We start from the raw sequence: 22337 nt of genomic DNA, 5'->3' as shown, positions 1-22337 counted from the left end.
TTAATTTCCCAGTATTAAAATCATCCCCCTAAAGAAGCCCCCTATCTCTTTCAAGCCTTGTATCTTTTCTCATCACAGCTAGTCACCTAGCTCCAGTACAAGCATGCTGACCATAACTCCACATTTTTTTCCATATAAGACAGAGTCCTCCCTCCAGCTGTGAGGTAGTGATTGGGTACCAGGTCACTGGGTAACAGATACCATCAAACGTAGCAATTACACATTTGTTTCCAGTTCATTGATTTCAATAGCGCAGTGGTCTTTACTGTTGGATTTCTTTGTGTGGTTCTCCGCTGGGTTTAGTTCTTGCTCCACTTGTATAGGTATGTGGTGCTGAAACGCTTTCACTGTTTCTGGTCCATGAGACTCACTCATGTTCTTCACACAACCATTTCTCTGGTAAGCCATGATTTGATGAATGCTGATGGGTTTAGTTTCACAGATCAATGGCACCTGTGTGGGAAACAGCAAGATGCTGCATATTATCACTGCTAAACACAGGCAATGAATCCCATCCTAATGATGCAGATAGGCACCTAGTGCAATTGGCAAAAAATGCCTATGCAGGTTGGACACCTAATTCCCAGTGAAAGTCAATGGGAGTTAGGTGCCTAACCTGCATAGGCACTTTTCCCCAACCCTCCCCTAGTTGCCTATCTGCATCTTTAGGCACCTAAATACTTTAGTAAATCTGGCCCTTGGTCCATCAGCAGAACTGTTGTTATCACTGGAAGTTCAACCATTCTTCAAGGCAGTATATGTCCCTTTGCTTAGAAAAGGGATGAATGGCTAAGTGAATGGCTATTTATATTCACCCTGGGCCCGATTTTTAAAGATATTTAGGCACCTAAAGATGCAGATAGATGTCTAATGGGATTTTCAGAAGCTCTACCAGCATCTTTAGGTGTCTAAATATCTTTAAAAATCTGTCTCTCCCTATTCCTTCCTGCATGAACGAGAGACAGCTAAGAAACTTAAATGTAAACAAATGCAAAGAAGAAAAAAGGAAAAACTACTTATGAAACATATAATCAACCGGCAATCAGTGTTCATTGTCATAGGATTTGATCAATGCAAATAATTTAGTAAGATCCTCAAAAGAGATGAGTAGGGAAAACGCCCACAGTTAGACTACCAACTTACAAGGGTTACAAACCCTAATGTGTCTGGGCCAGATGGAGTCATGTACAATACTGCATTATCATGGGGCTCCTCCTTATTGTCTACTGATGCTATGAGGGGTTTTGTCTTTCTCTGAAGTATAATGTAGAGGCTACTGCTGAGCCAAGACACCAGATTGAATAGACCATTGGTCTATCTATGCTTTGGTACCTCCTTGCCTCCCTGTTACCAACCTACTAGACCTCTGAGCTAACATAAGCTTTTCCCTCTGTGCTGTTTCAAAGGAAAAGAGGATTTTATTGATTGATTTCACAAGTAATGTGTTGAAATATCCTTAAAATAGAAACCAAGATGGTCTGATGGGGAAAACAATACGCAAATATTGGCAGAGGGAGGAGGTGGGCTTGCAGCTGAGACAACCTGCCCTTTGGGTATATATGACTAACTACACTAAATGTGCAGCCAAAACATAAAGACGACTAATGGTATGTTTTAAGATGGTTATTGAGTGCCAAGTAGAAAATAAATCTCCCTGCAAACAAGTTTACAATCCTTCAGGGGAATTGGGTTATATATTTGAATGGAATACGATGCTCCAGGACAGAGTTTTAAGAACCTTCCTCCAAAGGAAAATAATAGTACTAAATACTGTAATAAAATGTCAGGAGTCCTGTATTAGTCAGAAGGTGAGACTAGATGATCATAATGTTTGTTTCTGGCCTTATAATGGATTAAATATGTTTCTGTTAGTCTGTATGCTTCAAAAAGGCTCCTAGTTTAGCCAAGGTTTTAAGGGCTCCATCCTGTGATCAATGGGAGTTGAGGGTGCTCAGCACCTCTCAGTATAAGACCCTAGCTAACAAAACATGAAAGTTTGAATGTTCTGAGCACATTGTATCAAGCAGTGACAATGGGATTCTCCAGAAAGATTAGGCAGTAAAATGGGAGAACTGATCCCATAATAATTTACTATTCTTATTTGTATTATTTAGTTAAGCTCTGCATGAGCTGGATGCTATGCAAGACCTAGAAAAACACACAGTCCTGCCCCATGAAGAGCGAGAGAGAACCACTCAGTTACAAGCTGTCCTGGCTGAGCAGAGGAAGTTTATTGGGGGCACTCCAATTAACAGACGTGATTGGGAACTAACACTTAGGTGGACTAGTAGCAGTAGGGCTGGTAGAAGAAATCTGATTTAGAAAGGGATTTGAATGAACAGGGGTCACCTTTTGGACCAGGAGTGGGCGTTCCAGGTGTAAGGAGAGGCATGGAAGAAAACACCAAGAGAAGAGTGGGGGAAGAAAACAAAGGGAGTAGAGCACAAGGACTGTGAGAAGAAGTAAGAGGAAAGAAAACCAGAGATGTAAGCAGGGGCTTGTATGTGATGTAGGAGGGGTGAAGATGCCAGTGGAGGGATTTTAGAAGGGAGTAACATGTTCGCAGTGGTGGAGGGAGGAAGATTATTTTAGCAGTGGGTGTTGTGAGCAGTTCTACCATATTCACTGTGATCATGAACATACTCTTCATTTGCCCTTTTCTGCACATGCACAAAGATGGTTGCCATCTTGCTTCTGGTCATAATTTCACAATCTGATTTTTTGTGCCAGAGTGGCTTTTTGCATGATCTGATTTTTTTTTTTTAAAAAGCATTGTCCCAAAACTTCACAAGAAAGCAAAATGTTGGGAGTTGTGAACTCACCCAAAATGGAAAGAGAAATGTCAAGGATAAAATTTCATGGAAAAAACTTCTGACTTTTGTAGAGCTCTATTTACACCCCTGGCCCCATTTAATTCTTATATACATATTCCTGAGGGTCCTACATGTGGCACATGGCATTTTGTGCAATGCGCTATAGAGCCCACAACATAGTGTTCTGGGTTCTCTAGTGGTACAGTATTCAAACAAATACCTTGCACTGTAGGGTCATACTCTTGCGAATGACTTTAAAAAGCCATGACTCTGACACTACCTGCTTAGTTAGGTGATGGTGCACAGTGATGAAATCCAACTGCTATCCTATATTTGGAGATACTTCCTTTCCCCACCTCCAGAGTTTAAAATATCATCCCTCATTAAAGGGCAACAATCAATTGTTTAAACTCCATAATGTATCTTCTGTACTTTCCTAAAAAAAAGGTAAATCCTTTACACGAATGCTACAAATATTACCTACTTTTGCATTTTGATCCATAGCCTAATTTTGTTCTTTCCATTAATATAAATTTAATCCAGAATAAATGAATGTGAGAAGTTGATGTTTAAAATATTTTTATACTGACAAGGAGTTCATTGCTCCAGACTGAATCATTTTGTCTTGTTCTTACCTCATCACCATCCTTGGTGAACTCCTTTCTGCAGACATGAGCCATGATTCCAGCAGCGAGGGCATCTCCCAAGACATTGATCATTGTTCTAAATCTGTCTCTGACAAACAAAACAGTGGTGTTAGGTGACAGGTGCTCCATCTTGGAAATAGTCATACCTGCAACAGGTACATACTGATTAAACACTTTAAATATTTAGAAAAAATCAACTCAAGTATAAGCATTGCTGTTTTCTCCACAATCTGTGAGCTATTTGCCTCTATTAATAGTATTGTATTTGAGTATTTAGATATTAAAAATTCAGAATATTGTCTGATTTGGGGACTGATCCTGCAAAATGCCAAGTTCCTCAACTCAAGTGAGTTGAGGGCAATCAATATCTTGCAGGTCCCTGATAAATGAAGAATCACAGCACCCAGAATGCTGGATAAGGAGATCACTGTGTGTACAGTCTGCAATTTGCCTCTTACTGTCTTCCAGAACAACATACCCAAATAACAATGCTTTCCTAGCAATATCAAACTAACGGGAAACAGTCAACTCATATCACACTCCTGTCTGAATACACCTTACCTGCTATTGTTACAAGTAACACTTAAGACTAGGACAGAAAGAAATGAGAGAGAATATTTTCAGTTTATTGACTCTGTGCATTTGACAGCATCTTGTGTATAATAGATTTCGCGATTCTCATATCCTGGGATCAATTTCAGTGTTCTCCCTGTTTAGTCAGTTAATCAATCTGTTTCTCCCTGTTTGTACAGGTCTCTCACAACACAGCAATGCTAAGAAAAAAATATTTTTTAAAAATGGATTGTAAAACCACAAATATTGATGGGACTCACTGACAAGGGTAGTATCTGAAACTACTTTTAATACATTATTTCCAAGTGACAATACACCTCTACCCTGATATAACGCGACCCGATATAACACGAATTCGGATATAACGCGGTAAAGCAGTGCTCCGGGGGGTGGGGGAGCTGCGCACTCCGGTGGATCAAAGCAAGTTCGATATAACGTGGTTTCACCTATAACACGGTAAGATTTTTTGGCTCCCGAGGACAGCGTTATATCGGGGTAGAGGTGTGTTTCAAGTTAGAGAGACAAGGTAGGTGTGGTAATACTTCTCCCACCTTGTCTCGGTTATATCCTGGGACCAATATGACTACAACTACAGTGCATGTATTTCAAACTAACCGTATCCTTTTGTGTGTGAAATACATTGAAAACTTTATCATATTGGTAACTTAATTTATGAATTTGTATAATAAAACTGAGATTCAGAATCATTCAGATGTTTGGCTTATAAAAGTGAATGAAGGTCCACTATCATACTACTCAGATTTCAAAGCATATAGAACACAGTGGATTTAAACTCTATGGGCCAGACTTTTCATACACTTTATGCATGCTTAATTTGTATGCCTAATTTGCAAGTGTATTTGCATGCCTAATTAGATGCACCTGCATGCAGTTATCCAAATTACATCTACAGTTACAGTAACTACACATGAAAATTGCAGGTCCACTGCACTTGAAAATCTGGACCTAGATGTGTCTATCCCTCTTAGCCTTAACTTACTGCTTTTGACTCTGCTTTGATGAAGAGCTTCACAAGTAAAAGTAAAATGCAAAAATATAGTTACAGCAGGTTTTTGCAGGAGGTGCTATTACAGTCTTACAAGTTTTTTCTTAGCTTGTGAACAAGTTTTGACTCTTGGAAAGACATGTTGGATCGTTAGTTTTGGATTCTGCCTAGAGGCACTTTGAGTAAGAAGAAGCTATTTTGGGGTCTGATAAGAGGGTATATGTAATCAGATACAAAACTTATACTCAGCATTTTAACAAAGTAGGTAAGAAGTGTGTGTGGGGTTTTTCTTGGGCACTGGATAAAATTATTAAATTCACGTACTCACTAAGGTTACCTAAATGAGTTGTTGTACAAGTAGTACAACTAATGCATTGTAATGGAGATTTCAGTACTATCAGATCACTTAAGCAACCTTTATGTTTTTCTACCCCCAAATGTAATGATGAAAATATTTGTAAAGCTAACCACAATATAAACAGATCAGTTCACTTTGCACCTATAGGTTTATGAAACTGCCAAGCACTAGTCCAAGAAATGTAAGTATGCCCTTCTCACTCAAGGTGACCTGCAAAGGAAAAAAGAATTGGGCATGCACCCGTCTTTGATTTTTGTATAGTGTAGAAAGAGCCGGAAGTGGTTTTTTGTTGTTGTTTGTTTTAAATTTCTGCTGGTTTTACACTAGAAATTCAAGTCTTGTCTAAGCTGAATGGCTCTGATGACTGGATAAATAGTGAAATGGTGACTTTACAAGTATTGAGGCAGAACTGAGTAATTGAGAGGGGAAGAGCTTTTTAGTCAGAGTGTTTAAACACCTTGTTTTTGTTGAGCTTTATTAACTATTAAAGAATGGCTTTGTTATAGATTCAACACCCTTGCCCTTTAAAGGTTAGAGTTCACAGTAAACATTCCTGAAACCTCCCACAAGTTCTCCAGCAAAACCAAGAAAGGCCAGACTTGACATTCCTGATATTTTTGAAAGTAAAAAATAAATGTAAAAAAATACTAAACCTTCAGGCTGTCTAAGCGTCATACAGAAACAAAAAAGGGCACAAGCCCAACTTTTTTTTCCTAATACTTCATAAAGTACTTTCAGTGTTGTAAGTTTAAATAAAATACAATGAATTTGTAATTGCACTTTTGTAGCATCTTGTGCAATGGATCTTTACTGTATTAAGAGGAATCATGAAGAAATGTTAAATTGTAGGACTTATTTAGAATAAAAGAAAAGCAGCTATTGTAAATAGAGAGAGGGTATTATATCTACTGGTATTATATTTATATAATCAGAACTGTTCAACTATGGCCTCATCTACACTGCAAAATGTTATCATGTCTGAGCATGAATGCCAACAGTTGAGTTAACTGACAAAATATTGAACTATTTAGATGATCTCTGTAGACCTGGCCTGTGCATTATCAGAGTTGAGAACTGAACTGCTCGTAATTTAGATACTAAAAACTTGAACAGTTTTGAATAATGAAGGATATGAAAGTTGAAATCTGCTCATGGACAATTCACAAAGAAAGAGCTGAAATTCAAAATAAATCACTGTATTTGTTATTAATTCAGCTAGCTCTGGCCATAGACTCTCTACTGCTAATGAAGCGTCTCCGTTAGTTTAGGTGCTTTCTCGAGTTCTATCCCTGCTGTCTCTGTGAAGTTCCCAGTGATTATGATGTGCAGAAGTGACAGCTGTGACTCCCTAAGCGTCTATGGATTGACATGCAGAGTACAGAAAAACAACTTGATTTGCAGATGGAAGGAAGGTTCAGACACTAAGTTACTTACAATGCCCAGTCAACTGCAATAATTAAAGTGATGTCATCGGTAGGCAGCCCAACTGATGTCAGAACAATGACCATAGTCACAAGGCCAGCTTGTGGGATCCCTGCAGCACCGATGCTGGCAGCTGTTGCTGTGATACTTGAAACAAGAAGAGGAACAATAAGATTTAACAGCCATATCACATGGCTGGAAATAACACACAGTAACAACGTATCTCTACCTGACTGTTTCTGGACCAGAATCACTCACACACAAACCACTGCAACAGGAGTTTATGAACTGTGATTAGAAATCAGCCAGATGGCTAGAATGGGGCACATTAGCCTGCTACACTTTCATCTTTTATCCCTACAGCCAAGTAGGTGAGCTCCAGTGGTCAGATTCTGCGCTGCACCTCTAAGTCATAGCATAGAACTTCTGACCTAAGGGAAGGGAGGGCTGCTAAGGTGGCTTTGAGCTACTTTTGCACTCTCCTGATTCTAGGCTGCTTTGCAGCCTTCAATGTTATTTGAAGAGTTGTGAGGGCCTGTCTCAGTGATGTCAGCCTGTCCCCAGAATCTCTTCAGTGCTGCATACTACAGACTTGCAGTTGATATACACCCACCCTCAGTGTAAACCCTATGGCAAGGAACGAACCTAATAGATGTTGTCTGTAGGTCCTGCACCAAGGGAACCCTCCCTGGCCAATCTTTTTATGTTGTTCTAGCCCTTCTAGACAGCATACATGGGCTGGAGTAGGGGTGAGGCTCTCATCCTAGATCCTGGCTTCATCTATTTGGGTCTAAGTATGAAGCAAGCAGGAATGATTTCATCCTCCTCTTATGTTTCTGGAAAATAGAAACCAGTCACTACTCCTGTTTGATTCTCATATTTTTCAGCCAGGCAGGAAGAGGGTAGGGGGACCTGGCAGACTTAAATTCCATCCTCTGGAAAAGAGAGGATAGTTTTGTGATTAAGGAACTAGGCTGGACCTCAAGACATCTGGATTCAATTTGTCTCTGCCACAGACTTCCCATGTGGCCTTGGGCAAGTCACTTAGTTTCTATATCTCTCAGTTCCTCTAATATTTCCTGTCTCCCATCCTTTGCCTGCCTCATCTACTTAGTCTGTAAGATCCTCAGAACAAGGACTGCCGCTCACTACGTCTTTGTACAGTATTTAGCACGAGTGCCAGTCTCCAATCTTGGCTGGGGACTCTAGGCTCTATCACAATACAAATATTGAATGAATGAACTGAAAACTTCATTTTAATTTGACACTGAGTATTGAACCAAATGTCTGACTTCAAATAAGAAATGGGACTGAGTCAGAGTGTTTGGATCATGATCTAGGTGAGACAAAGCTTAGGTGTTTTCAGATTGAGGGTACCATTTTGAGTTCCTCTTCCCCATGTTCAGTGGGTGGGAGTCTCAGATCCAGGATTCTAGTTTGAGACCATCTCTGATACAAATATTAGTTTCCATGCAGACTTAAGCTCCCTACTACATATTTGTTCGGTGTTATATTTAATTAGTACTGTTTTGGAAAATGGATTCCCTTTTCCAGAGGCATAAATGATTGAGTATGTTCTTGGAAAGAGACAGATGGGAGGAAGAGAGCTAGGCCAGCTACTAGAAAAAGACAAAACATAAATATAAAGACAGTAAGTGGGTGACTTACTAAAGGAAATAGTAAGTAATAACCATCTGCGTTTATACAGTACCTGTCATCCCATGATTTCAAAATTCTTTACAAACATTAGTTAATTAAGCCTCAAACTATTATTATCCCTATTTTTCCAATGAGGAAACTGAGGTACAGAGATGTTAATTGACTTACTCAAACCCACACAATGAATCAATGGCACTAGGAGTCTTAGCTTTCCCACAATACATAAATAAATTCCTTATGTGGGCAGAGAGAGACTGAAAATTGAGATTTATAAGCCATTTGAAAAAAATTAAAGCTTGTATGGCATTTGGATACCATGGTGGTGTGCCTAGCCTAAATAGAAAGGAATGTGATCTCAATGTACAAAATGGAAATGAAATTCAGTGGTGAATGTTACAGGTTCCCTGGACAGCTGATCAGGACACCAAACTATTTCAGAATAGAACCTCTGTGACTGGGTTGCCAACCAGGATTTAGACCTGCTCCTGCTCCCATTAAAGTCAGTGGTAAAACTACCAGTGACTTAACTGGAAGCAAGTATAGGGCCCTTAATTAGTAAGATCAGGGAATTCTGCTGTTGCTCATGCTATTTTTCAGGCCAACTTCACAAAGTCAGCCACTAAACAGTGGCCCCAAATAGAGATGTTTGTTGGCATAATTACATTAAAAGGAAATTGGCAAGGCTAGGAGAGTGTCTTTAGTTCTTTCACTTCTGCAGAGATGGCCTCAACAAACCCCTGCAATCTTAGCCCCAGATCTCAATCCAGGATTGCAGCTCAACCCTATCTTCATAATAGGCTGAGTCAAATAAATAAATAAATTAAATAATCAAACCAGAACATCCTGAAATTTGGGAATGTTCAGGGTTGGATCCAGATTTCAAATCTCCCAGCACGGGAGCATCTAAATCTAGAGAGTGTTTGTCCCATCATAGACCAATGATGTTTAGATTCAGTGGTGGAATGCAAGCTTAGATTTTGGTGTGGGGCCCATCACTGTTAACGATCTGTTTTCTCCCTCTCTTTCCTTCCATTTTACCCTTGATTTCCCCCCTCTCTTTGATCTGTTTTTTAATCTTCCTATGTCCCTTTCCTCCTACTCTGGCTTTACTTATATCCCCTTATTTATTGGCATGAAGCCTGTGCTTGGCACATAAGCAGACATGGTTCTGCTCCGAGGAGTTTACAACATACATTCTTTCCATCTCCCATCATCCTTCTTGTTCTCTAATCTTCCAAATCACCCTTCCCATCTTCCTCTTCCATTTGGATGATTTTTATAACATACCACTTGTTTTTATCTTTGTTCTGGACTCATCTCTAATTAAAGTGTAACTGAATTATAGATCACAAAGACTAAGGGTATGACTACACAGCAGCTGGGAAGTGTGATTCCCAGCTTGGGTAGACTTATATGTGCTAGTTCTGCATGAGCCGGTGTGCTAAAAATAGCAATGTGGCCTCGGCATCATGATAGGCAGCTTGGGCTAGCCACCCAAATATGTACTCAGGAGGGTGGCCAAGATTGCACTCAGGTGACTAGGCTAAGCCCCCTCCCATGACATTGCAGCCACACACTATTTTTAGCATACGCTAGTTTGAGCAGAGCTACTGGTAGCACGTGAAATGTCTCTCCCAGCTGAGTAGACATATCCATAGTCCTGCACATGACCATTCTCACTTTTAGTACAGAGCGAGAAGGCAACAGCTCATATGGGCCAGATTGATTTCTTTTTCTAATTTGACCAAACTTTCCTATTAATTCATAAGCAGACCCCAGTTATAGGAAGAAGCTAATTGAAAAAACTCTCTTGCTGTTGTCATTCAGGTCTTATACACACTAGAACTGAAGATGTGCAGGCCACAACAGTGTAAACATGCCCAGATATGATGGTAGGTAGGTAGATTTCTAATGTGGTCAGGCATTACTCATTATATGAATGTTTTTCTAATCATTCATTCCTCGCTGGAAACCTGCAGGTTTCACTCCTGAGGCATTCTTTGGCAGGCAGTGAAATTATTCTGGCAATAGTTAACTGGTTGGAATTTTTTTTTCTATTTAGGATTGGTTATGCTATTTTCAAGAAGCAGGTATTAAATTAATGGAGATATCCTGTCTCCTAGAACTGGAAGGGACCTTGAAAGGTCATTGAGTCCAGCCCCCTGCCTTTTGCCCCAGATTCCTAAGTGGCCCCTTCAAGGATTGAACTCACAACCCTAGGTTTAGCAGGCCAATGCTCAAACCACTGAGCTATCCCACCTATGTATTTAAAATATAGAATCTATAGTTAGTGCTCTCTAGCCAGTGAGAACTTGCTTGTTATTAAATTTGCTTTTACAAGCAGCAGCAGTGGAAGTAATTTTTAAAACCTGAGCTACATAATGATTTAGAGGAAAACTACACACAGAGTATGTTATTTCTTTTCCTATTATATTTCCTGTCTCAAGTAGCCTTCCACCCAAGCTGTTCAGCACTTCCTGAATGTTTGCCACCTCTCTTTCAGAAGGAAGGGATAATTAATTATTCCAGTTTTAGCTTAAGGCTGACAAAACCCCAATGAGAAAAAATAGGACTTTTTTTTTATAAAACACACACAGAAAATATGTGGAGTGAGACTTTGTGCTGCACCCCTAAGAGGCTCAGCACAGAATTTACAGCCCAGGGGTTGAGGGAACTATGATGGCTTTAAACCACCTTTGTGCGTTTCGCATGCTGGGTTCCTCTGGGGGCTGAAGAGGCCCATTCTGTAACTTAAATAGCCCTGGGGGTGTAAATTACAGCAGCCTCCTTGGGGTTGCCCTATGGGCCATGCAATGGAATCTCTCTGCCATGCTTCATTCCTGTTGTGCCTGGCATCCCACTTTTTTATGGAGACCTCTGAGGGGTCCTTGGGAAGCAACCTTACAGCTGTCTTCCATATTGCCTGCGCTTGATGAATCCTCCCCTGGTCTGCTGTGCTACTTAGGGTTGCTGATTGCTGCTCTGGCCCTCCTGTGGTGTAAAGGGCCAGAGCGCTTTGCTGAGGAGCTTACCATTTAAGTTTACAATGTTGAAAGTTATTTGTGGAGGGAAGGAGCCGGTGTGTTCTTAACATCCCCATCCTATGCACTGGAAGTGCATCCCCAACAGCACAGGGATTTGGAGGGGTTTGTTTTTTATAGGATTCAAGGGGGGGAAATTAAACACTGTGAGCAACAAAGTTGTAATCCTAAGTGAATGAGCTACAACTGGCCTAAAAGCGAAGGATTTTAAAAAAGCCAGTTTAACAAATTGAAATGCGATATATTTCTCTGTTCACGTCTGTTTTGATAGTGCTAATAAGATTTCCCTCCACACTGGCCCTGATCTTACAGGAAGCTTTGAACTGAACATTGCAGATGCAGTAATGTGCTTGATACACAAATGAGAGAACATCACAGATTTAATGAGTCAAATGGAAAGGTTGCTGGGTTTTGGGGTTTATACCTTATAGTAATAATCTGTCCAAAATCCAGCTCATAATTGTTTACTTGAGCAATAAAGATTGCTGCCACCGCTTCATATAGGGCAGTTCCGTCCATATTGATCGTGGCCCCAACAGGCAGCACAAATCTGGCAATCCTTCTGTCAACATGGTTATTCTCCAACAAGCACTTGAAAGTTATAGGCAATGTGGCTGAGCTGCAAAACATCCAAAACAAAAACCAAACACATGTTGGAAGCTGTTTTATCCTCAGGGAATAACATTAAAAGCAGCAAACTCATCTATCTTCCCCTGCATATAGATCATATTCAATGCTGTATGCATTCATGCACTATTTCCTATCTTCGCTTCTGTCTGCTTATGTATCGGGCCCAAATGGCTTCACTGATAATGGGAGTTTTGCCATTGGCTTCTGTCATAAACATACAGCTAAGGGTAGCATAAAATCCCTCCTTTACCTGTAAAGGGTTAAGAAGCTCACATAACCTGGTTGGCACCTGACCAAAAGGACTAATGAGAGGAGAAGATACTTTCAAATCTGTGGGGAAAGGTTTTTGTTTTGTCTCTCCTCTCCGGTCAGCGAGGAACCAGGGAAGGGAAAATACATCTCCTAAAGCCATATCTGAACTAAGCATCTAAGATTACAAATTGTAAGTAATAGGAAGGAAATGCGTTAGATTGTCTTTTGTTTTAGCTTGTGAATTTTCCCTAGGCTAAGAGGGAGGTTTATTCCTGTTTTTTTGTAACTTTAAAGTTTTGCCTAGAGGGAAATCCTCTGTGTTTTAAATCTGATTACTCTGTAAAATTACCTTCCATCCTAATTTTATAGAGGTGCTTCTTTTACTTTTTCTGTATAATAAAATTCTGCTTTTAAGAACCTGATTGGTTTTTAGTGTCCTAAAAACCAAAGGGCTGGTCTGTGCCCACTTTGTTAACCTATTTAGTTGGTATATTATTCTCAAGCCTCCCCAGGAAAGGGGGTGAAAGGGTTTGGGGGGATTTTGGGGGAACAGGAACTCCAAGTGGTTCTTTTCCTTGAATCTTTGTCTAACTCACTTGGTGGTGGCAGCGATACCATTCCAAGGACAAGGAAGAATTTGTGCCTTGGGGGAGTTTTAACCTAAGCTGGTAGAAATAAGCTTAGGGGGTCTTTCATGTGGGTCCCCACATCTGTACCCTAGAGTTCAGAGTGGGGAGGGAACCCTGACAGCTTCTGTGAGAGCAAGAGCAAGTCCGTTGTGTTTAATGCGCACAAGGCACTTGAGCATGTGTATGCAAATTCTGCTTTGCACTGTTACGCAAGAGACAATGATTCAGTTCCCACTCTACAAATTTTTAAATCAGTATTGGATGTTTTTCTTAAAAGTATGCTCTAGATCAAACAGCAATTAATTCAGAAAGTTCTATGGCCTGTGTCATGCAGGGGGTCAGAGTAGATTATCACAATGGTTCCTTCTGGCCTTATAATCTATAAGATAGAAAGCAAGGGCTGGAGGTGCCGCAGAAGCCATAGTGTATGTTTAGTCACCAAAGGGTCAAGGAACGAAAGTGCCTCATGCAGCTCAGTTGTGATACCTCTGGAAACAAAACATCACTGTTGATACTTTCAGAAGGAAATTCCACCCCATCCTCGTTAGACAGAAAGCTGATGGCCCTGATGATAAGCTTTGAAGCAGGGTAAGATATGAAGCAGGGGTGGGCAAACTTTTTGGCCCAAGGGGTCATCTGGGAATAGAAATTGTATGGTGGGATGTTAATGCTCACAAAATTGGGGTTGGGGTGTGGGAGGGGGTGAGGGCTCTGGTTGGGGGTGCGGGCTCTGGGGTGAAGCCAGAAATGAGGAGTTCAGGGTGCGGGAGTGGGCTCTGGGCTGGGATGGAGGAGTGGGGTGTGTTGGGGGGTGAGGGCTGGGGGTGTGGGCTCTGGGGTGGAGCTGGGGATGAGGAGTTTGGGGTGTAGGAGGTGCTCTGGGCTGGGACCAAGGGGTTCGGAGGGCGTGAGGGGGATCACAGCTGGGACGGGGGTTGGGGTGAGGCTCAGGGGTGCAGGCTCCAGGTGGCGCTTACCTCAAACAGCTCCTGGAAGCAGCGGCATGTCCTTCTCCAGCTCCTACATAGAGGCGTGGCCAGGGAGCTCTGCACATTGCCCCATCTGCAGGCACCTCTGCTGCAGCTCCCGTTGTAGTGCTGGAGGGGGCCATTGGAGCGTGTAGGAGCCAGAGAGGAGCCCCTGACCCTGCTCTCTGGATGGAGTGCCGGAGCGGGGCCATGCCACAGCTTCCGGGAGCTGCGTGGAGCGACCCTGATCCTGCTCCCCGGCTGCAGCACCAGAGTGCCAGAGTGGGGCAAGCCCCACTCCCCAGCAAGAGCTCAAGGGCCAGTTTAAAATGGCCCGCGGGCTGTAGTTTGCCCACCCCTGATGAAAAGCAAGGATCTCCTCACGGCTCCGATAGGGCTAGAGGACATGTCTCAGGCCCACCCCATCTCCCTTCAGGCATACAGTAAATAGTGCAGTTTTATTAAAGTGCAAGTCTGATCCTGTGCCTACACAGGATTTCTCCTCCTGCTTATCAAAGTTAAGGGCCTCAGCTCCTACTAACAATGGGAGTTTTGAACACAGACTGAGGACAGTGTACGCCCTTAAGACTGTGCCAGTGCCTACTGAATACTGACACCAAACCAAAAATAAAATACTTGTTTAGGCAACAATTCATAATGGTTACACAGTAAACAGGATTATTTAAAAAACAGGTTACTCCTTGAGCTAAACTCTCCAAAACTCTCTCCTCCCAGCCCTCCAAGTGAATTTAGTGTTGGTGAAAGATGTCAGATAAATAGCCCTGGGGACTGAAATCCTCTATTGTATCTGATCTGTGGACAAAGTGCAAGGTTCCTAAACCATGATGAACTGGTGGGATCACTTCTGTGGACCAGTGAAAGTACAGTTGAGTGTCTGTGCCTGCTCATTCCTTACCCTCTCTGCTGATGCTGCAAACAAAGAAGCCAACTGGGACAGAGATATCTGTGCACTAAAAAGATTTAGGGCTGGCCTATACTGGGAACTTACATCAGCATAGCTACATCTCCCAGGGGTGTGGATTTTCAACACTAGGTTGTTGGATGAATTCTTCTGTGAGTATAGCTACTTCCTCTCGGCAAGGTGGATTACCGACACCAACGGGAGAACCCCCCCGTCAGCCTAGGCAGTGTCTACATTGAAGTGCCTCTGCAGTGCTGTGGTAGCAGTTTAAGTGTTGACATACCCGGAGACAGAGACCACCGACTCATTTCACACACACCACTAAGCAGCCATATAACTGTAGCACCTTTTGATCCCTAGTGAGCTGGAGAACAGCTTAGAAATCACAAACCTGAGATTGGCTAGGTTGGGGGCAAATTGAAATTACTGCTCCTGATTGGCCAAGAATTGCACACATCCTATTTTTGTTCTCTCTTCTCCTCTTCCTTGTCCTTTACCACATCCTGCTTGTTCATCTCATCCATCAGTTATGTCTTGTCTCTTTGATTGTAAACTCAATCGAAAAGACAGGGCAGGGTCTATCATTTGCAATAGATTTGTACAGCGCCTAGCACAATGGGGCCCTGACCTGGTTGGCCTCTAGGTGCTACTGGAATATAAATGTAAAACAGAAACCAACATCTTATAATGGACAGTTTTAGGGAGTTCAACCATAGGCATAGCTGCCAATAATAATGAATAATGAACTTAAAATCCATTATTACCACTCTTGAGCTACTTAGAGTTCTGCAGTGACATCCACCCCTTTTATAAAAACATCTCTTGCAACTCAACAGCTTCTTTTACAGTGAATCCTTGTGTTTCTTTGTATGGAGAGGAGGGGGAAATGTTTATTCTTTTTTCAAAGTTTTTACATTATTATAAGTTTAATGCATCCAGAGGGCACAACATGTTAAGAACAATCCTTCACCACCCTTTCTCACCTTACAGACTACTTACCAAATGCCACATTAAGAATAATTAAAAAGTCCCACTAAAGATGAGGTAAGAGCCAAATGTTGTCTTGCAGTTAGGATATACTGATGGTAGTTTGGGAAACTGTATGTTCAGACAGACAGCAGCCCACTCAGAAGAGCAGAATAAAACTTGAAAATTCTACTTCATGCAGGGTTTATGTGAACCTTTTCTTCTTGTTTCACATCCTTAAACTTTGCTTTCAGTTTCAGGCTCAAACAAATCTGAAAATTAAAGCAAAACTGAGCAAAACCTACAATTTTTAATTATGGGGCCTATTTTCAGTCCAATAGGTTATAAAGCCACTGATAAGACATGAAGCTACTGAGTTTTGCATGGTTTCAATTGGGAACCATAGACTGTGCTAGGTTCCCTTAAAAATTGGCCCAAGTTCAATCAAAAGGATCACTAATCTCTGAAGGCCTGTCCTAAACTTTGCAGTTTTAAATGCAACAGAGTCTCCTGTGGCACCTTTAAGACTAACGGATGTATTGGAGCATAAGCTTTTGTGGGTGCATGCATCCGACGAAGTTGGCATTCACCCACGAAAGCTTATGCTCCAATACACCTGTTAGTCTTAAAGGTGCCACAGGACTCTCTGTTGCTTTTTACAGATCCAGACTAACACGGCTACCCCTCTGATACGTGGCAGTTTTAAATGAAACTCAAATCTAGCATTTTTCACACCCCTCAGTGATGTAGCTGTGCTGATCTAACTTGTTGGTGTAGACCTGACCTGAGTGTTAGTGAAAGCAGCTTTGGGGGTCTAATGTCAAATGTTGAGGAAACTGTTAGGTTTTAACACTTAACCCATACCTTGAGGCTAAATCTAAAGCACTGTTTTTAAATAGCTAAATATTCTTCAGATTTCCTGAAGCCATTAGTAAAGAGAGGAGGCATCTTGTCCCACTCAGGACTGTATTACTGACAAGCAATTGCAAAACAGCTATAGGTTTATCCCACTCCATTTTAGTGATTGTACAGGGGCAAGGATTGAATACAAACCAATATTTCAGTCATGCAAAGCGCTAATGTAGGCCACAAAGAAATAGAAGAGCCAGTCTCTATAGAAAAAGCTCCTCCAGCTGTTTAGCCCTGCCTGTTTATCTTGCAAATGAATCCTAATTCTTATTATTGCTCCAGAAAGTCAACAAGCTGACTTAATCAAGAATTAAGTTACCTCCCCTTTTGTTAAATCTGTCTTTAATTTACACTGCACAAGAGCCAAGGTCTCAGAGTTTCATAAGAAGCAAAAGCCCCTTGAAATGTTCACATTTTATTTACACTCTGTGTGCAGGGGAAAAGAGAACTGCTTCTTTTGATGGGATGCACTATTGAGAAGATGCTGCCTTTGATTCACTGACGCTGTAGAAAGATGACCATGGAGAAAAAAAAGACCTCTACATGTCCTAGGGAAATTATAATCAAACCAAGGGGCATTCTATCTATTCGCCAAATTCTGTCCTTCACACTGCGAGAGGCACCTGGGTGGAGGAATCGTAACAGTGACAGATGTTCCCTGAGCCAAGCTGACTAAACAAGGCAGGATGGCTCAGAGGGGCCAGGCTACAGCATACTTTGGACCACACCTCATTGCTGCACCTCCCTTAGTGCCTGTCACCAAAGCCAAACAATGTCCCAGGGCCTAAGATCAACACCCAAACTAGCTGGCCTCGCCCTTTTGGGGCTATGGAATGCTACCTAGTATGTCACTGGGACCCCCGCCAAGCATGTAAGGAAACAAATACATGTTCTGCTATGGTCCTGTATGGGTGCACTGTTTGGGGGGATAAGGAGGAGGGTAAAAGAAACTTCTGCCCTTTCTGCCCTCCACCAATATATATGTGCAAAGAAGTCAGAATTTTGCCCTATATGTTTGACATTTCCATACAAATGCTAAGCATGTCATTGGCATCAAAAGTGATAAAACTGGACAGCACATGGGGACTGATTGTTGGATGGAGAACCCCTCACTTATAGGTTATGGGTTCCAGTTATGCTTAGGTCAGTGAAGTCGTTGCAATGAGATGACTGTTTGGTGGCTTACAGTTCCTGTAGTGGACAGGTGCTCACATCCCAATGCTACCAGCACCATTTCCACAAAGTGGCACCCTTACTTGCAGTCTTGGTTGAGGTGCCAAGAACTAAATTAGCTATGGGGAATGACCCTCAGAAAGGATCCTTGAAAAACAAAGATAAGGCAAATTAAGGAGTCGGGGTGGGGAGGCTTGCGCTGGCACTGCCTTGTTTTACCTGATTTGTGGTTAGCTAGATGTATTTAGATTCCTGATCTATCATTCCATCATCTTTCACTAACACTAAATTCAGTAAAAAGATGAATTATCCACTAGAGTCTCACTAAGCTTTGTCAGTCTACATTAGTGTTGCTACATATAAAGAGCCAGGTGAAGAATAATTTACTTTTTGGCCATGGCTTTATCTAGTATAATCTGTATTTAAAACACTTCATCCTTCCCATCTGCACTCTCCCACTCCCATTTGTGTGTCTTGTCTACCTGTCGTATCCTGTCTGACACTTAGAGTGGAATGGAGACTATCTTTGCTAGGTATTTGTACAGTGTGGCCTTGATCTTTGAGTGGGTTTTCCAAGTGCTACCATAATAACTAATAGTAATAGGCAAGGAAAACAGCTGGCCCTTGACATGAACAGGGAAATCTCCCAAGAGTGATTTGTCTCACTTTTTGTGCACGGTATGTCTTTTCTATAGTTATGATCTTTAACTAAAGAAATCTTTCCACACCCGGTGGCGGCTGGATTTAATACAAGAACACTGATTTTCAGTGTTCTGTCTATCATTAGATGTAGGCATGCACTGATGCAGAAACATACGGTAGAGACACATTAGTAGGCCAACCTTTTGTTCTGCTTTAAAATGATCTGATAATCCAATGCCTGTATTATTAATATTAATATGTTGCCTTTGTGACAAGTATTACTTAATCAGATACAGATGTGATGACTGTCAGGAGAAGCAACTTTACTTTCCAAAACCAATTATTTGTCCATGTTCTTTTGGCAACAACTCAGTTATGTGCAGTATCTATTCTTCTCACTGTAACCAAGGTGAAAAGTTCAACTATCTCATCACAAGATGCTACCATTTAAGAGGAAAAACACCAAATAATGTATTGCTTTTTTAAAAAAGTCTACATTGCACTTGCAAAAAAATGCATCTGTTGCTGCAAACGGGCAATTGTACATGCAGCATACAAAGCTATGCACAGAGTCATTTGAGAATGTGCACAATTTTCTGCTTTTGTCTGCAATGCCAGTGCAGACTATCGAGGAAGGCTGTGTAAACACAAAGCACAATTTAGACATTTGGGTCTGTAGTTTGGTCACTAGAAATCAGGCCTGACTTTTGCAATATATCTGTGACTTATGATTTTGGTACATTTTAGAAAAGAAACTTTGGAAAATACATGATATCATGACCAACCCGTACATTTAGAGACTAAACTACAGAGAAGGTAGCTAATACTTGAAGAATGATCTGATGGGCTCAGAGATAGAGGCAGACAGGTGATGAGAGAAACCAAAAATAATACGAATAGGAAAAAATAATGACCTGCTTCAATCAAAAGAGGAAGTAGCTGTTTAGAAAGCAATGAGGCAGAAAAGATCAGGGGAATAATGCATTGGCTATGAACTCACAAATGTGAAGGAAGAGAATCTACTGTACGACAAAGGAAGTAACTGTCCTATTTTATAAAGCCCCAGTATGACCACACTTGGTAATTATGGGAATCTAACCTGGTGAAAAATGCCATTATCTTTCTACAGTACAAACTGGAAGATGAGGCAGGAACACTCTTTTCCTAGAGCTGAGAAAGGTAAAACAATGAGAGGCACAAGTCCTAAAGAAGGAAAAATACAGGATGAATAGATAAGAAAATGTCCTTACAGTAAGGGGAATTAAGTAATGGAATAAATGACCTAGTGAGGATGTTGAGTCACCAGCATTATAAGTTTTCAGAACCAGGACTGAGGAAATCTTAGTGGGATCAGGGAAGAGGGTTGAGAGGGAGCCTGAAAGGCCTTTTCCAACATTAATATCTATGACTGTAAGATCATCATCATCTGTGAGTCTGGGGAATACAAACGCATCTGAAGCTACAAACTTAAAAAATAGCCTTAAACTTTCAAACTTTATTAGAACTTATAAAGCCAGCCAAAACACAATTTGCTCCTGATTTCACTTTGCAAAATATACTGTACTATATTTCAGTTAGCAAGTTATTACATTTTATAAACATCCTGTAAAATTAAATTTATAATAGAGATGCGGACAGTCCCTTAATTTTTATGGCCTTAGTTGGAACCATTATGATTTCAGGAACATACGGATGAAATGTAGACTAGGTAGACCAGGAGACAATCGAAGTTCCTAGGTTCTGTTCTCAGCTCTGGAACAGACTCTCCATGTGACTTCGGGCAAGTCACTTAACCTCTCTGTGTCTCTGTTTACCCCTTGGTAGAATGGGGATAATGATGCTTATAATATTGACAGTAATTAGCACATTGGACCACAGATTCTGGAAGCCCTAGCATCTGCTGAGTGAAACTGACATGATTCTTGTCTGTTTCACAGCTGTCACCCACCAAATAGCAGCAATTTCACTCACCAGCTGCTGAGATCCTGGGGGCCATATTTAATTTTTCATCAGGTTCAGAATCGGAATGCAATCAAATTTTGAAATATTGACATTTCCTGCGAACCTGAACTTCCAAATTTCAGCCAGCTCTAATTAGGACCTCATAGGTATTTAGTAATATCAGTGTTTAATACCTGGATGATGTGGCCAGAGCAATTAGCAAGGCTTGAAGAATCCCTCTGATGAAAACAATGGGGTTTTTCTTAGTGATAAAGAAGTACATCATTGGCAGAATGAACAGTCCATGAACCACCAGGCCACAAACCACAGTAATGGCATAAAAGCCCAGCTTCTTCCCAATAGCTGTAGGATCATCCATTTCCAAGATCTTGCCAGCAATAAGAAACACTATTCCAAAAGGAAAATACCTAAGTGAAAAGAGAGGGAGATTTATTGCTATGAGACAGATCATTTCCACCAAACAATTTAGTGAGATAACCACTTCCTGCACTTTCATTTCAATACAGACTTAGGACTTGACCACGCAGTGTTTAATAAGCATGGAGAGTGTTCAGAATTTCCTAGGAGCACCTTGCAGGATTGGACTCTTCTTCCTTTTCCATTCATGAGTTCTGGGAAAATGTTTTTATATCAAATTATTAGCAATGATGCTGTTTTCTACTGAAAGAACAGGAGTACTTGTGGCACCTTAGAGACTAACACATTTATTTGAGCATAAGCTTTCGTGGGCTACAGCCCACTTCATCAGATGCATAGAATGGAATGCATAGAATGAAACATATAGTAAGAAGATTATATATCCTTACTATATGTTCCATTCTATGCATCTGATGAAGTGGGCTGTAGCCCACGAAAGCTTATGCTCAAATAAATTTGTTAGTCTCTAAGGTGCCACAAGTACTCCTGTTCTTTTTGCGGATACAGAACAGAACACGGCTGCTACTCTGTTTTCTACTGACTGGCCAGTAGGACACACACAACACACTTAAATACAATTTGTTAATTAAAGCAGTGTATATCTAATCTCTCCCTCAATGTATGCATTTTAAGGTTCGCATCACCATAGTATTTAAGGCCCAGATCCACCAAGGCACTAAGGTGCTTTAGTTCCAGGTTTGGATCCACTGTGCCCTACAAAACTATCGCTGAACCCTGAAGGTGCCTAAACTCACTCTGCACCTAAGTTTTCAGGGTAATAGTTCCCTAGGTGCCTATTTTTCTGCCTCTGGGCATATGCACTGCTGCCTCACTCTTGGGGTCTGGATACCTATCTCCTGCCTAAGCCCCAGTGTGATTCACAAACCAGGACAAGATAGGTAATCAGACACCTAAGTTGCATATAGGACCTGATCCAGAAGGCATGCTCAGGGGCTGCCTACCAGATAATGTCCCATTCAGAATCCAACAGGAAGAGGAGGTGGTTCTGGTACCCACCTTATAACAGCCTAGGGGTTAACACACTCACCAGTTCTGTTCCCTCCTCTCTCGATTTGAACAGGGGTCTGCCACCTCTCAGGAGACTGCTCTAACCACTGCGCTATGGGATACTCTGGTTGAGAGGAGGGGAGGTTGCTCACATTGTCTCCTGCTGAAGATGTTCCAGTGTGGATAAATAATGAAACAGTGACTGGAGCAGTGGGAGTGGAGCAGGGTCTCTACCCACTGGACTACAGAGTCATTCTCTCTCTCTCCTCATGACTGTTTAAGTATTTATTCACAATGGAGCAGTCATGGGGTGAGAGCGAGGTGAGAGACCCCCATTCAA

The 22337-nt window shown here is 41.4% G+C and overlaps 1 protein-coding gene across 1 annotated transcript in view; it reads right to left on the bottom strand.

Annotated features, from left to right (window-relative positions):
- Positions 1 to 216: 216 nt before the first annotated feature.
- Positions 217 to 22337, bottom strand: part of LOC113406542 (excitatory amino acid transporter 5-like) — an 88960-nt gene continuing 66839 nt past the window's right edge. Inside the window, exons 7-11 of the mRNA XM_026651819.1 lie at positions 20746 to 20979; positions 11944 to 12138; positions 6832 to 6966; positions 3449 to 3548; positions 217 to 453 (exon numbers count right to left, since the gene is read on the bottom strand). Of these exons, the coding sequence (XP_026507604.1) occupies positions 217 to 453; positions 3449 to 3548; positions 6832 to 6966; positions 11944 to 12138; positions 20746 to 20979 (901 nt within the window). The remainder of the gene's footprint in view (positions 454 to 3448; positions 3549 to 6831; positions 6967 to 11943; positions 12139 to 20745; positions 20980 to 22337) is intronic.

Source organism: Terrapene carolina, unplaced genomic scaffold (genome assembly GCF_002925995.2).
Source record: "Terrapene carolina triunguis isolate 2854851 unplaced genomic scaffold, T_m_triunguis-2.0 Scaffold103, whole genome shotgun sequence".
Classification (NCBI taxonomy): Eukaryota; Metazoa; Chordata; order Testudines; family Emydidae; genus Terrapene; species Terrapene triunguis.
The sequence above is the reverse complement of the archived record's forward strand: the minus strand, read 5'-3'. Positions and strand labels throughout refer to the sequence as shown.